This window comes from Diceros bicornis, chromosome 2 (assembly GCF_020826845.1).
Source record: "Diceros bicornis minor isolate mBicDic1 chromosome 2, mDicBic1.mat.cur, whole genome shotgun sequence".
NCBI classification, from domain to species: domain Eukaryota; kingdom Metazoa; phylum Chordata; class Mammalia; order Perissodactyla; family Rhinocerotidae; genus Diceros; species Diceros bicornis.
Window position 1 is genome coordinate 21,595,769 of NC_080741.1, and position 17,045 is coordinate 21,612,813.

The window sequence follows — 17,045 nt, forward strand, 5'->3', positions numbered from 1 at the left end:
ATGAAGCACAGACACTTCACAGGGTGTGCCTCCACAAAACTCCCAGAAATCGCCTCCACTCAGACCCAGTGTTACAGTCAGATGAAAGTTGCCTTCATATGTTTTCTTAAACTAATTTCTTTAGCTGCATACATGAAATTGTGCATTTGGAATGAAAGTGTATAAAAAGCCAAAATTTGCATGCTAACATAGTGCACAGGAATTTTGTGTGTGTGTGTGTGAGGAAGATCCACCCTGAGCTAACATCCCTCGCCAATCCTCCTCTTTTTGCTGAGGGAGATTGGCCCTGGGCTAACATCTGTGCCCATCTTCCTCTACTTTATATGTGGGATGCCGCCACAGCATGGCTTGATAAGCGGTGTGTAGGTGCACGCCCAGGATCCAAACCTGCGAACCCCAGGCTGCCGATGCAGAGCACATGAACTTAACCACTATACCACCGGGCCAGCCACAGGAATTTTTTCAAATAAAGATTTTAAGAAGTGAATTCAACCTAAAGAGCAAGAAGCAGGTTTGGTTTTACCATAGACAGTGCCTGAATTTCTTTCCTTTCCAGTTTCTTTTTGTTTTGCAGGCATTTCTTCCTCATTTTCTTCAGCAGCATATGCATTCTTTCCATAATTTTCAAGTACTTCTTGCTGAGCTATTGATGGCATCGTGGCTTTTATATTCTCCTCTAGGAAAAAGTCTATGGCTTCAAGTGCTTCCAAGTCATCAGCAGAGCCAGACATGCCAAACCGGCGCTTGGGAACCCTGTACAGAAACAACCCACGTTGAACTGCAGAACCGAACCCCAGGAGCTGGGAGCTCAAGTCCCATTTGGTACCGCTGGGCTCAGTAAGATTTTGGTTTGGGCATTTCCTGATGCTTCGTTGTTGCATTAGCTATTTCCCTAGGTTTGCAGAGGTGTTTGGAGAAACCTCAGAACAATATGTTTAGCATTATCAATTTTACCTCCGGGACATGGGATTAGAGGACGGGGGGATGTGGTGGAATGGAAAATTTTCATTTTTTGCTTTTGTACACTTATGTGCTCTTTGCATTTTTTATATTGGTCCTGTATTACTCTTAATATTAAAAAATAAGAAAAGAAAAATCAAACCATATCAGAGTTGTCAAACACAGGAGCATTTACCCCAGTGGTTTGGGTCAGGTCAAGGGCTGGCATTACCTATGACCTTTCTTTAGGGAGACAGTCTCCTGCAGGGGACAGAGCTGTGAGACAACCTCAGCTCTGCCTTCAGCCTACCTCTTGACAGGCATAATTCCTCGCCGCAGAGTGTTGCCTCGGCTGGAGCCTCCACATTCTTCAATGAGCTCTGGGGGTGGGTACTGGTTTGTTCCACCTAAAAATAAAATTAAAAAAATCAAATAAAACCAAATAAAGCATAAAATAATACAAAACTTAAAAATAAAATACAGACTGGGGCCGGCCTGGTGGCTCAGCAGTTAAGTGCTCATGCTCAGCTTCTGCGGCCTGGGGTTCACCAGTTCGGATCCCAGGTGCGCACAGACACATCGCTTGTTAAGCCATGCTGTGGCGGTGTCCCATATAAAGTAGAGGAAGATGGGCACGGATGTTAGTCCAGGGCCAGTCTTCCTCAGCAAAAAGAGGAGGATTGGCATCAGATGTTAGCTCAGGGAGGGTCTTCCTCACACACACACACACACACACACACACACACACACACAATACATAAATACATAAAATAAAGTAAGATAAAACATAAAAACAAAATATTATCCATTAAGACATAAAATTTGACATAAAATCAAATCAAATAAAGTAAAATATACAATAAAACAAAATAAAACATAAAAACCCAAAAAATTCACTGACAAATCAAAAAGATGTAAAATAAATTCATAATATAAAATAAAATCAAAACATAAAAGAATATAACAAAATATTAAATGCAACCTAACATCATGAAACATAAAAAATAAAGTAAAATGAAATTAAAACAGACTAAAAAGTGATTCCCTCAGCCTGCTTCTCCCTCAATGAACCACTAAGCCATGAGCCATCTATTACAATTCTCTCCTCCACCTTCTACAAAGATAAGGAATCTAAAGTTCAGAGTTTTCAGGCCTCTCTAGGGTCACACAGCTCACTACATAGCAGCAAAGCCAGGATGAGAACAAGTCGTTGATCTTTGTACCGAATTGGAGAGGCACAAATGCTGTTTCAGGACCTCTAAGACGTCCATCAGACTCCCTTTATTCCTTCAGGGATGAAGAGGCAGATGTCCCTCAAGGCTCCCAATGGGATGTCACACCCACTTATAAACTGAGAAACTAACATCTTCTAGCAAGGAGGGCGAGAAGGCCTCACATGTCACAACGAGGCACCCTGCATGCGTTGTTTTGGATTATGCACTGGTGGACAAAGGCCAAGACAAAGTCCTAGACATGTGACCAGGATAATACCCACGCCCCAATCCCAACAATCTCCATTATCACGCTAGGGATACAGATTTGGTATTGGCTGCCCCTGAATTTAGTTCAACTAGTTCTGATTGGAGGTGAAGATACTAGGACAGAGGCAGGGAAGAATTCCAGCCAGGATGCACTGTCACAGTGCCCCTCGGATCTTCTCTGTTGGTTTCATCCACCCAATCTGAGGTGGGAGACCCTGGACTTCCGGCCTGTCTCCCTCACTTCTTGGCAAGTCTCTGAAGACCTCTGAAAATAAATGTCATATATTCTTGTTACTCAAAGTATGGTCTATGGACTGGCAGAATCAGCATCGCTTGGGAGCTTGTTAAAAATGCAGAATCTCAAGCCCCAACTCAGATCTACTGAATCAGAATCCACATTTTAACAAGATCCCCAGGAGATACATGCTCATGTTAAAATTTGAGAAGCACGGTTATATATACCCCCGGATTCTGGAGTCTGGATTCCTGGCTATAGTAATAACAATAACCATGCCCTATATTTGTACAGCACTGGTGCTTTCAAAGCCCCTCCATGCGCATATTTGAATATAGGCTTCACAAAAAAGGAGGAGACTGTAATTCTCATTTTGGTAAATGAGGAAATCAAAGGTTAGGTGGAAACTTGAGGCCTCCCACCCACCAGATGAGAGGTTCCACACAAGAAACCAGCTCTCGACTTGGCAGTGCCAGGACAATGACAGCTCAAGCTTTTCAAGAAAGGGGTGCTCTCTGGGGTCTCCCCAGAGGCTGCGGGGCTGCGCACCTCAGCAAGGGTGAAAGGGCAGTGGGCACCTACTCGCCCAAACGCCAGGCTCTGTAAGTTCCTCTCCCCACCCCACACACCGCATCTCCACTGCTCGGCGACTGCTCACTTTTTAGGAGGTTCAGGAAGGCCCGCGTGAATCCCCGGGCGTAGGCCACCTCGGGATCCGAGATTCCCTCTAGGCGCAGCAGGTGTTGCTCCGTGGGAAGGCTGGCCACGGGGGCCAGCTCGGCCACCTCGCGGGTCCCCACGCCTGGGCCCAAGGCCAGCACAAACAGAGTGATGCCCCCGCACTTGGCCTCCAGGGACAGAGTCCTTAGCTTCTCCTGGTCCCAGCTGCTGGTCTCGCTGGCCACGATGGCAAAGAGGACCCGCGATCTCCTGGGCAGCGGGGCTGCCAAGAGCACCTTCTCCAGCGTCCACTCCAGGGCGTGTCCCAGGGCGGGGGCTCCCTGCAGGGGGCGGCCCAAGGCCTCGCGGACGTGCCTCTGCATCTGCGTCCGGCGGCCGTAGGAGGTCAGGTGGAAGCCTTCGAGCACAGGGGGGCGCTCCGCGCCCGGCAAGAAGCCCGGAGTCGTGTGTATCACCAGGGCTGCGCGCGCCCCGCTGGGGGACGTGCTCGGCTGCGCGGCCACCTCCAGGTCTTCGAGCGCGGAGTCCACTAGACTCAAGGCTGCGCGGTACACGTCGGCGCCGACGCCCTGGGAACCGTCCACCACGAACGCCACGTCCACGTCCACCGCCAGGGGCCCGGCCGTGCCCAGCCGGCACTCCGGGGCTGGTCGGCACTTGTCTGGGGAGGAAGCGAGAGGAGAGGCCAGAGTTAAACCACGCATCCCTTTCCTTTCTATGCAAACACTTTTCCACACACGCAATAAGGAGAGCCGCTGCTGAGCGCTGTCTGCATTGTGTTGACAAGGCAAGCCGATGGGCACTCTATGTGCCCATTTTTCAGAAGAAAGAATTGAGACGATCTGATTGCACACAGTGTTTTTAACCACTAGGCTATATGGCTTCCTAATCTCTAGGTTCACAGACACTTGCCTGGTTCAATCCAGGCTCTGCCTCTTACTGGGTGAGTGACCTTGGGCAAATTAGCCTTCCCTGTGCCTCAGTTTCCTCCTCTGTCAGATGGAGATAATGATAATAATAGTATCTACCTTACCAGGTTGTTTGTGAGGTTTAAATAAAAAATGAGTTAATGTATGTAAGCGCTCGGAACAAGGCCTGGTGCATAGTAAGAGCTCAAGCTCAATCAACAGCAGCCGTGTTTACGCTTCTTCAGGAGAGGGAACTGAGGCCCAGGGAGACCACGTGTCACATGAGATGATGGTTGGGAAAGCAGCTCATCAACTCTACATACTCTATGAATGGCACTGACTGTATTTGACCGGAGCAAGCTCTCAGAGCCAAATCTCATGGCAGTGTTAGATCTTAGCGTTGATCAACTAGAGGGAACAATTAAACCCCCTTTTGATTTCCCCTGTAGAACTCCGTCTGGCCTTGGGTGACATGGGTATGGACAACGAGAGCCCTTCCCATTTGAGCACGCACGGGTTTCAGCACAAAGTTCTGTCTGGCACAGACTGGCGTGGGGTGTGGGATATAGTGGTGGAAGCTGGAGACAGAGACCTTGAATGACTTGCCAATATCCCGCTGGTGGTTAATGGCAGTTCCAGGCCTAGAACCCAGGACTCTTGACTCATAGTTCAGTGGCCTGCCCTTCACACTAAGGAAGGAACACAAGCCCAGCCAGCTACAGGAGCCTGGCAGGATAGGTAAGTAAGCAGAGCAGGCCCAGGGTAAGACGATAGGGAGGGGGAGGGACTGTGGGGCACTAGCAGACACCTGCCCCATCAAAAGCCGGCAGGCACAACTCAGCTCTGGCTGACTGTGGCCACAAAGGAATGCAGCGTCTGCGATTCTCAAGACTATTCTGACTTCTTAAGAAAATCTGGAAATCCGGACTTAATGAGAACTTCACAGATTCCCAGATTGCACATACAAAGCAAACACACATCTGCAGAGCAAATCTGGCCTGTGGCCACCAGTTAATTCATCCTGTTCTAAAGATATCAGTCTGATCAGAAATGCTGTCCAGGCTTACCATAGCAGAGAGTGCAGCGGGCCATGTGTCCCACATCCTGCTGGCTCTCCGTCTCCCAGATGAACAGGTGAAATCTGTTGGTTCCATCCATCTAACCCAAACAGATACATGAGTTTATCATTAGCTGAATTAAATTTCAGGCCATGTTTTTCATGCTTTTTCCAATTCAGATGAGAAAAACATTAATATGAGATTTAAAGAAGAGTATATATAATTATATATGTATATATAATTTGGCATTATGTTTTACAGTTATTTATAGTCATTTAGTTCTTTAGTTCTGATCTGGAGATTGGACTAGCATTGATGTGGGTATATGAGCTGTGGGTCTTCAGACTCCCAATGTGAATAAAACTCCACCAGTGTCATGTTGTGTTGGCTTGAGGGTAAGGGCATTGAGGGTTCAATCATTTATAAATTTCATAAACCTTTATTGATGGTCCACAGTACACACAATGCAGTGTGGTGGGAGTTAAACATGAACAGGCAGACCCTTCAAGGAGGTGGTCATATACCATTAGAATGGGAAGAGGTAGATACTATAAGGGAGGCCCCTCTAGAGTATTCCTGGTGTTCAGAGCTGGGACTTATCAAAACCAGAAAGCAAGAGTAAGGAGGAATCAGGGAAGGCTTTGTAGGGATGGCAAATCTGTTTATCTCCTTCACTGAACCTTTCCAATTATGATTAGTTTAATAACTGATATCAAGGCTTAAAAGCAAAATATTAATAATAACAGTAATAAATCCAGCAAGGTCCATGTGACAACTGGTTAGATAATCAACAAACCCATTCCCTCTTCTTCCTAGAGCCACAAGTAGATTACATTTCCCACTCTCCCTTGCAGTTAATTGGGACCATATGACTGGGGTCTAGCCAGTGGCATGTGGGTGGAAGTGATATGTGCCATTTCCAGTGCCTAAACTAACCCCATTCCTCCCTCAGCCCTCATCTGCCAGCCAGATGTAGAGGATCCAGAAAAAGGTTTTGAGGCCCTAGGGTATGATGTGGCCACTAATAGAAGGAGCCCAGGTCCTGAAATGGCTGCATGCAGCAAAACACTCCTCCCCTCCACACACATACCCAAGGACCCACATTCACTTGTGATAGATGGCCGAAATAACACTTTATTGTGTTAAGCCGCTGAGACTTGGGCATGAATGGCTTCAGAGTTAACCTTCCCTGACTGATACAGGGACTAATATAATTTGCAGGATTTTCACCTATTGATGAAATTAGGAATGCTTTCAGATTATATCTCTCAGGTTGTGAGGTGTGGTTTGCAGAGAGGTGGATATCTAAGCTTAGTCATGTCCATCTCTGTCTGCTCTCTGTCAAAGCACGTAGGACAGGGCCCCATTGAGGGTCAGCTCCTCCTCCTTCATCCCTGTGGCCAGGACTAAGCAGACTCTAGACCCTCCTCTGGTAGCAAGATGCTGGGGCCATGAAAATGTCATGTTAGCCCTCAGGGAGAGAAATAGGCAAGGGTTACTTTGAAAAAGAATTTTCTGTAACATATACTCCTTACAGGGCTCATCACTCTTTCTGTTTGCAACTACAGTACATCCCAAACCTTGTCTCTCAGAGTGAGCTTACTTGAAGGAAAAACTCTTGTGGGGAAAGAAATATAAAGAGTTGAACTTTTGTTTACACTAATGTAACATACACAAAAAACACATGAGAACATTCCTAAGCCTCCTAAGAAGAAAGGCAAAACACATCCACTCTTGTTCTTCACATGGCTAAGGCAACCTTAAATTATGCTTTTTCCTGACTTAGAAATTCAAATCAACCAAGACTAATTAAACAGCTACTCCATGAAAGTCTTAACAAGCCATGTGGAGATGCAAAAACGACACAGCCACAGCTTCAAAGAGCATAAACCTACGCGGAAGGATAGACAAATAATTTTCAAGAAAGAAAGAGGTCCAATAATATGTTTTAGGAACACAGGAAGAAGAGATTCATTTCCAGGGGAAGGGATAGAGGGAACCCGATAAAGAGAATGGCCTCTGGCACTTTTGAGAGAAGGAGTAGGATATGTACCTGGCAAAGAAGCAGGGAAAGCATTACATGTGGAAGAACAGCATGTACAAAGGCCCAGAGGTAGAATTATCTATAGTGCTCTTCTCAATGCACCCCCTCTCCAGAGATTAGAGGGTACTCTCTTCCCATGTGCAGCTACATAGCACATCTGAAACCCTGGAACTCCTTGCCAGCTGGAGGAGTTTGACTTGAAGCATGAGTGCAGATCTACTCCACATGGTCATCAGATCTGAGTATCGACCAAATAAAATGGACCTAATTCATCACCAAGGATTAGAGAGAACAGTGTAGGCACAGATATGACACATTGATAGCTTTACTGGAAATCACATGAGGCGATTTGAAAGGCTTCTGAAATCAGGATCCACGGCAATGTTCCAGGAGATATGGGGAGACTGGGATAAACTTGGGAGCATCAATCTTACCAGAGAGTTGTGGAGAAATGCTAGATTAGTGTACATTCTTTTTAAATCACGGGAAACATGGATGAAGTGTGTTACAAAATGCAGAATTTGCATGAATTTTTAAGGTAATAGGAAAGACTTGAAACAAATTCAAATATTCCCCTAAGTTTGTACGAAGGAATGGTTCATGGGAAAGGTTCTAGGCAGCACTAACGGATTAGGTGTCAGGAATCTGGGTCCTAGTCCTTGATCTGCCATAATTAGCTGAGTGACCTTGGACAAGCCTCTGGCCTCAGTTCCTCAGTGATAGAGTTTTAGGTAGGAGTCAATGCCACTCAGTTTTCTTTCTGTTTCAACACAGCCTGGCCCTGGGTTACTATCTCCTGTATTTGCCTCCTGTTCAGGACACTGTGTTACCCTTTCTACTCTGAACAGCTCAGAGGATGTAACTTTCCATCTGTTGTTCTGCTTATTGGAAAATTACCAAATTCAACTGAATTGGAATAGCTATAAAACTTGCGTCTTTTTTTAAAACTTTTCTTAGGAAGAATAATTTTGTGATCACGCCTAAAATTTTCACTGTTCTTGCAAAAAATACAATTGTGGGAACAAGTACACAAAACCACAGTGGAAGTCCACAGGGAACTATGAATCAGAGTAGATTCATCTGTCCCTGGTTGTTATTAATTAACATTTAATTACTCTGACTGTGGACTTGCCAGCATGGTCCTAGTCACTCAGAAGGTGGACAAGATAGTGCCTGAGAAAGCTCAAGCCGAGAGAGAGTGCGGGAGGGAATCTGGCATGAGCAGAGACCCCCAGGGTTCAATTCAATGCTTCAGCTGCTGTACTAAGCTGCCAGAGGCCAGGGGACAGTGTTCATTCCTGGGACCGAGTTGGCGGAGGCTCTTGGCCGGGACAGATGGGAATAGAGGGGAAGGAAGCAAGTGCTGGGAGGAGGATTTGCCTTGGACAGAGGAAGAGCTCACTGGACCCTAAGGAGGGAGAGTTAGAAACCATCTGGCATCCAGTTGAGGTAAGGGCTTGGGGAACAAGGAGGGAAAACTGAAGAAAGTAGTGAAAGAAGGCAGAAGGAACGAGCAGTCATGCACTCTGCGACTGACCCCAGGAGCTGGAGTCCAGTTTCAGCTGCTGCCAGTTGGCATGGTCCCACCAAGACTGCTGTGAAGCAGCTGACTCCTCCAACTTCCCAGTGAACATGAGGGGTTGGCGCTGGATTGAGGTCCCAGCAACCATTAGGGTCCGGCATTGGACTGAGGTGTCAGGTGGCAGAGTGGGACTTGGGAACCTTACATGTTGGAGTGCAAATTCCAGGACTATGTAGTTTAGAACAAGTTGTTCCATCTCTGACCTTCCCTTCCCTCGTCTGGGAAATGTAGATTATCATTATTAACCTGTAGGACAGTTATAAGGATCAGACCAACACTCCTCAAACTTGAATGTTCATACAAACCATCTGGGGATCTTGTCAAAAATGCAGAGCCTGGCTGATTAGATCAAGGGTGGAGCTTGAAATCTGGCATTTCTCACAAATCTGGGTGATGCCGATGCTGCTGGTCCCAGGACCACATTTTGAGTAGTGAGAAGTTAAGGTGTCAAGCATGAAAAGCACACAGTGTGGTGGTTGGAACTTCATAGGCCCTCACTAAATGGGAGCTATCCGATTTAATAAATAGTTACCAGGCAAAGGGGCACTCTTAAAGACCTCAAGAAGATGGTGATCGTAATGGCCTACATTCAGTATGCACATGGAAAGTGTCACATCTCCCTGTAGGCACTATCTCTTATAATTCTCACAACAAACCTATGAGTTTACCCCCATTTTACAGGTGAATAAATTGAGGCCCCACTGTCAAATAACATGTCCAGATTACATAAGAGACAAAGCCAGAGTTTGAAGCCTCTTTGCCTAATTCCTTCCCTCAGTTGTTGATCCTGGCTTTAGAAGGGTAACAATCTAATGGAAAACAGCAGCCCACAAGGCCTCCGCAGTGGGTTGTCCATGGCCTCTGAAAGGGCCTGTCTGGGCAACCCAACACTTTCTTCAAAGAAAAAGAATGTCCTTCTGCAAGTTTTATGATTTTATACCAAAATTAAAAATTACCCAAAAAATCCCTTTGGCCTTCCTCTTAATGTTTTCATGTGATTTTTTTTTTTTCTTTTTATCTCCATGATAGCCAACATTTCATTCTTTGGAATTTTTTTTTTAAGAGCAATACACAGAAATAGAAATAGGGCCAGTTCATAGATTTATCTTATAGTATTGTCATAAAGATAAAATGAATTAATACATGGAAATAACTTAGAACTTCTAAACTCCCTTCTTTTCGTGTTTTTGACTTCTGAGTTCAAAACCTCATTGCTAATGGGAATTCCAAGCCTTTAGCAAGTTATTTGACTTTTCTTTGTCTCAGTTTTATCAACTGAAAAATGGGCCCATAATAATAGTTATCTCACAGGTTGTTGTAAGGATTAGATGAATCAATAAGGGGGGAGATCTTAGAACAGTGCCTGGATCAATATACTTGACCTACTTTCCTAGGTATTGTTTCAAGGGAAGGTGTGCTAGACTTCTTATAAAGAAAAATGAAACCTGGCACACAAATTGCATTTTCCCTGTAATCCTCTGCTTTTTAACTTTAAAAAATGGGCAAATACATTCACAAAAATTAACTCAAAATGGATCAAAGACCTGAAGGTGAGACCTGTAACTATAAAACTCATAGAAGAAAATATAGGCAACAAAATAAAGGAATCTTTTCGGATGCCATGCCTACCCAGACTAGGGAAACTAAAGAAAAAATAAGCAAGTGGCACTTTACCAGATTAAAGAGCTTCTACAAGACAAATGAAACCAGGATCAAGATGAATAGACAACACACCAGCTGGGAGAAAATATTTGCAAAACATGTATCTGACAAGGGGTTAATCTCCATAATATATAAAGAACTCACACAACTGAACAACAAAAAAACAAACAACCCGATCAAAAAATGGGCAGAGGAAATGAACAGACACTTCTCCAGAAAAGATATACAGATGGCCAATAGGCACATGGAAAGATGTTCAACATCACTAATCATCAGGGAAATGCAAATCAAAACAACACTAAGATATCACCTCACACCCGTTAGAGTGGCTATAATCACCAAGACAAAAAACAACAAATGTTGGAGAGGACGTGGAGAAACAGGAACCCTCATACACAGCTGGTGGGAATGCAAATTGGTGCAGCCTCTATGGAAAATGGTATGGAGATTCCTCAAAGAATTAAAAATAGAAATACCCTATGATCCAGCTATCCCACTACTGGCAATCTATCCAACGAACCTGAAATCAACAATCCAAAGAGGCTTATGCACCCCTATGTTCATTGCAGCATTATTCACTATAGCCAAGAAGTGGAAGCAACCCAAGTGTCCCTCAACTGATGATTGGATCAAGAAAATGTGGTATATATATACAATGGAATACTACTCAGCCACGAAAAAAGACAAAATCATCCCATTTGCAACAACATGGATGGACCTGGAGGGTATTATGTTAAGTGAAATAAGCCAGAAAGAGAAAGACAAACACTGTATGATCTCACTCATATGTGGAATATAAACCAACACACAGACAGAGACAACTGTATTGTGGTTACCAGGGGCAATGGGGGTGGGGGGTGGGCACAAGGGATGAAGGGAGACATATATGGTGATCGACAAACAAAAACGTACAACCAAAAATTTCACAATGTTGTAAACTATTAAGACATCAATTAAAAAAATGGGCAAATAAAGTCTTACATTTTGAGACACAAGGCAATTGGACAGTTCTTAACAATGGGGTTAGGCACAAATAGTCCAAATGCTATAATACTGTTTTAATTAGGGCTGATATGACTCAATGGATGGTGTAAAAAATCTTTTCAATATGCCCCACAGCCCCCGAGCATGTTTAAATGGACTGAGAAGTTAGGGCATCTGTTTATATAATTGTTTCAAATTGAACAACCATTATTTTTCCAGAAGAAGCACATGGGTGTTGTTCTGAAAGTAAAATAACATAGAGGTGAAAGCCAAAAGCCCCACAGATAGTCAAAGAGAGCCCTCAGGCAGGTAATTCAGAAGGATCATTGCAGGGTACTCCCACTCTCCTGACTGGATTCCCCTCAGGACACAGCACAGAATAGGGGAGGCTAAGGGCTGCAATATAGCCAGCTGTGAAGAAATGATTTTCTGAAAGGCCCTGAGGAGAGAGTTGTCGTTTTTACGGTTTTTCTCCTTGCCATTGTCACCAGAAATGAGGTCATTCGTTACATTTGATCTGGCAAGCACCATTTAATATCCTTTCTACATTGTTAAATGTAAGGAACAGAGTCATCTCCCAGCATCCTGGGGCAAGAATATGTCCAAGAAATAGAGAGGAGAGCAGATAGAAACGACAGAACTGAGGTCCAAGTATATTTAAGCTGGTAAGTTCTTTTCACATACCATTACATCCTTTCACTCGGAACCTAAAGCAACTTAGAGAGCAAGAACATCTTGACAAAGGATCATCTCTATGTTAGATCACTGTCTGCCCAGGATCGCCTCTCAGAGAGCAGCACTGATGAGCATTTGGGAAGATGTCATTGTACCCTGAGTATCACTCTCCAAATCTGAGGGAAACGCCCTTTTGAAAATAGATAATTACACCTGGAAGGGAGCCTAGATAACATCTACTTGTGACCCTGTCTCCCTTTTAGAGCTGAGCAAAATGAGACTCAGAAAGATGAAGAGACTTTTGCAAAGACACCTCATTATTCATAAAAGAGCCAAAGACAAAAGCTACATCTCTAATTTAAACTTATTCGTTAATACCCTGCCTTTATTAATCCATTCGGGAAGTTATTGAGAGGTGCCCTCTCACCAACCCATCCCTGTCTGACATCCTGCTAGGCAAGAGGAATGGAACAGTGAACAAGGCACTCACCCACTCCATCTTAACTTTGTTTCTCAAAACCCAAGATATTTAGTGCATCGTTCCCAACTGTTGGCAAGCTGTCGCAATTTTACCTATGGATTCTTAGAAGCATATTCACAGCTGTGTCAACATAATCTCTCACCTACCATTTCTGCTGCACACTCAACCTTAAGGGAAAATTAAATGGTCTAGCACAGCTAAATTAATTAGCTACTAGGTTGAAACATATGACATTTCCATTTTTGCCAGTCAAAAACAGTTGAATATCGGCAATGTCACATGGCTCAACTGAACGTTCATAAGCATCCTGGAATCTCTTAAATAGACAGTGGCCTTTCATTTTGATAAATCATCCCAGATATTCCATGAGAATGTGTTACATGAGTTTCAGTTAGAAAAATCAAGTCTAGAGAAATTGTGATACACACACTCGAATACTTCAGAACAGCAGTAAAAAAGAACAAGTTACCCATGTACACAACGTGGTTGAACAAGAACAGACACTATGTGGAGTGAAAGAAGCCAGACACAAAAGAGTACATGCTATATGATTTAATTTACATGACGGTCCAGGACAGACCAAATGATTTGATCGTGCTAGAAGCCAGAAGAGCAGTTTGGTTTGGGAAGGGACATGAGGAAAGTTTATAGGATGATGAAAGTGCTCAATATCTGGAACCATGTCTTGGTCACAGGGGTTTAAACACATATAAAAATCCACCCAGCTGTACACTTAAAATCAGTGAACTGCCCCCACTTTGTTATATGGGTATGTATTTTGTACCCCAAGTTAAAAAAAAAAAAAAGAAAGAAAATTACATTCAATGGACCATCATGATACAATTTAACATAGTGGTTAAGCATAGGCTCTGAAGGCAGAGACTATCAGTCTGCCACTAACTAAATATTTGACTTTCAATGGTACACTTAACTTTTCTAAACCTCCGTTTTCTTGTCTCTGAAGTGGAGAGTGTCATACAACGACACATACCTCATACAGTCTGGGGATGATTAAATAAGATAATGTTTATGAGGCACATAGCACAGAATAAGTGCTCAAGAATGGCCAGTCAGTACTAGTAGTAGCACTGGTGGTAGAGTCCGTAATGAGACACACAACCCCTCGTGCATACATATAAATTTCTGGGGAACTCTTCCCCTGAACAGCTCATTCCTCACGTGGTCCCCGGTGGAGAGTTAAGAACCAGGTACTAACCCCCGCGCCCCTGCCCCCACCAGCGGTTCCCCCACATACCAGCAGGGCGTCTGGGAGGTTGTGCTCGTCTGTGAAGGTGATGACTGCAGGGATGATGTCCAGCGCACTCAGCTCCAGCGTCGCGGTCCTGATGGAGACAGCATCATAGGCCCAGCCCGCCTGGAAGAACACAGCCACCTTCCTCGTGAGCAGGCCAGAGCGCACACGTTTGAATACATGTCTCGCCACAAACCTCATGGCATCCCCAAGGTTCCTGCTGCCAGATGACCCTTCCAGGGGGATTTTCCTGACTGCCTGCAGGAGCGCAGGCTTCTCCTTATAGTCTGAGAAGCGAATCAGGTAATCTGTTTTGGTGTTATATGAAACGATGGCCACTCGGGCACCCGTTGGGCAGTTACTCTCACTTATTTCCATCTTCATCAACAGAGATAATAAAATGTCTTTCATCCTCTCAAAATCCAACCTGGAGACATCATTTGACATGTCCAAGGCAAAGACCACTTCGGTCGGGAACACTGGGCATTTGGAAACACCTTGACACAGTGGATACACAGATTTAAGACTTTCTGTAATGCCTCTAAACAGGTGAAGATTTGAGTGAATAAGAAGAAATATTACTTACCTGTTGAACAAGCTGGACAGGAAATGATTTTGGAGGGAAAAGAAGACATTGTTAGTTTACATGGGCAGTGCCATGTTTTCCATGTGAGTGCTTCAGTATGAAAAACCACCCCCTCTGAGAAATTTGAGCAGTGGCCTTCTCCAACTCCTGCCTGAGCATGGCAGAGACCTCTGCTCGCTCGCCAATATCCATTCTCCCATTTTCCTGTAGTAATAGAACCCCAATCTCTGGCCGGGCACATGGCTGCCCGGAACAAAGGCTACATTTCTCAGTGGCGCAGCCATCTTACTAAGTTCTGGATAATAGAACAAGAAAAATGGTAGGTACAACTTTGAAAAAGTATCCTTCTCCTTTCCTTTCCTGATGGCTGAAGCTTGACAGACATCTTAGATCATGAGGTGTTCTGGGAAACAGAGCATCCTCACCCCAATGGCAGAGCAAGAAAATATAGAGCCTGCATCCCTGTGTTCACTGTGAAGCTCCATATCAACGCTGGATGGGCTACTTCCCAGTTTTGATTTGAGAAATACGTTTGTGTCATGGCTATTGAGCATTGAGGTCACACAGTGCTGAACATACCCCCAACTAATACACTGAGCTATTCTGAAACTATATATATATATATATACACACACACACACACACACATTTACATACACTTATACACACATATCTAAAACTATGTTTATAATTTACAATATATATTAATTATATACTATATGTGTGTGTACTAAAGTAATATATTTTCATGGAAAATATTAGAAAACAAAAAATTAAAATTACCCTTAATTCATCACATATATGTATGAGTAGGTATATATATAATTTGTTTCATTTTATTTTATAAAACTTGGATCTCAGGATATGTTCTATTCTGCATCTTTTTTCACTTAGTATATGATGAACATCTATTTCTTCTGTCAATAAATTTAGAGCAGCATCATCTAGTCTACTATAGACATCTCATGATTTCTTCTGCCAACACCCCCTTGTGATGAGCATACTTGTACACGTATCTGTGCATTTCTGCCCAATTCTAGACCTCTATAAATCTCTATAATTATGGCCTTTGATATGCATTATCCTTTTTTTGTCATTTAAAAAATACTTTCAGTTTGAGAAGCAAAAAGAGTATCTTGTTTTAAATTGTATTCTTTGACTTCTTGTGAGGTGGAACATTTTTACGCGTTTACTGTTCATTTATGTTCTTTCTTCTCTGAATCCTCGATTCATGTCTTTTGCCCATTTTCAGTCTAAAAGAGTTTTTTACATTTAGGTTTACCAAATGTGAAAATATCTGTGTTTGCTGATGAAAATGATTGAATAGCAACAATTTTATGTTTTTCAACATGATAGAGAAGGAACTTAGGTCCTTTGCTTGGGTCCACTGCTTATGTTGCATATATTTTTTCCCATTTTTCTGTTTGCATCTCACTTCACAGTGCCCTTCAGCGTAAAGGGGGTTTAGTTCTTTATATGATCATCTCTGACACTCTTTTCCTTTGTGGTCAAGAGGATGGTATTATTCTTTATGATTTCTTGGAAAAAGGATTCCGTAATCTCCCTGAACAGCAACTGGATGGGAATGGACGGAATATAGAAGAGTTAGAGTAAGAGAGGCAGATGGTTGTGGAGAAAACCCAAGCTCTCAAACTAAGCACTTGGCCAAGTCAATGTTCTCTCCCTATTGCCAGTAAGTGGAGAAATGTGTATATCATAGGATGCAAATATTCTGGGGTACACTGAAGACAGTAAATAAGTTCTAATCTGGGAATGTGAGAAAACATTACTTAAGATTCAATGATTCATAATTCCATTTTTAAAATATGAATGTAAATAAAATAGGACACATTTCTTATTGAAGGCTCACTATTGATCTCTCTTGTTTAAACAGATGAGACAAAAAGAACAAAGCTTCTCTTTGCCTGTCTTGTGATAAGAAGTACCAAGATACAAACATGCAGGTATGCAATTATCACTGCGTTTCATGAGGCACCATATCATACAGTGGAATTTTTCTTCACCATTGAGATGACATGCCTTTTGATCACTTCATTTCTGAGACCACATTGGGGAAGATTAGTTATCCAAGGGGGGACTCAGCTGAACATATTAATTTGTAAGAGCACTTCATGATGGACAATGGCACCTCCCAAACCTCAGTCAAATCTATGAGTGACTTATGTCCCCAACCCACGATCCATCCCCACTTCATACCACTGGCTGCTTTTGAGCCTTTCCCAAACAACTTACGGCAATTTTCTTTCATGAAATTGATGATTTCACAAGGCTGTCAGAAAGATGGAGAAAGAGAGGAAAAAGGAAAAAGTATTTGATTTGAAGCATATTTTTCCTCATCCTCATGACTTAGAAATGTCATATGGATGTTATCAGAGCCTATCTGAAGCTTTTTAATCTACAACAGAAAACCCCAAAATTGCTACAGCAGATGAAACTTTCCAGCAGTCTTATTTCTG

General features: G+C 43.3%; 1 protein-coding gene across 1 annotated transcript in view; it reads right to left on the reverse strand.

Annotated features, from left to right (window-relative positions):
* Nucleotides 1–435: 435 nt before the first annotated feature.
* Nucleotides 436–17,045, reverse strand: part of LOC131413005 (collagen alpha-4(VI) chain-like) — an 83,371-nt gene continuing 66,761 nt past the window's right edge. Inside the window, exons 30-36 of the mRNA XM_058553342.1 lie at nt 16,822–16,858; nt 14,569–14,580; nt 13,986–14,479; nt 5,312–5,402; nt 3,314–3,997; nt 1,250–1,346; nt 436–753 (exon numbers count right to left, since the gene is read on the reverse strand). Coding sequence (XP_058409325.1) covers nt 489–753; nt 1,250–1,346; nt 3,314–3,997; nt 5,312–5,402; nt 13,986–14,479; nt 14,569–14,580; nt 16,822–16,858 — 1,680 coding nt within the window. The 3' untranslated portion in view covers nt 436–488. The remainder of the gene's footprint in view (nt 754–1,249; nt 1,347–3,313; nt 3,998–5,311; nt 5,403–13,985; nt 14,480–14,568; nt 14,581–16,821; nt 16,859–17,045) is intronic.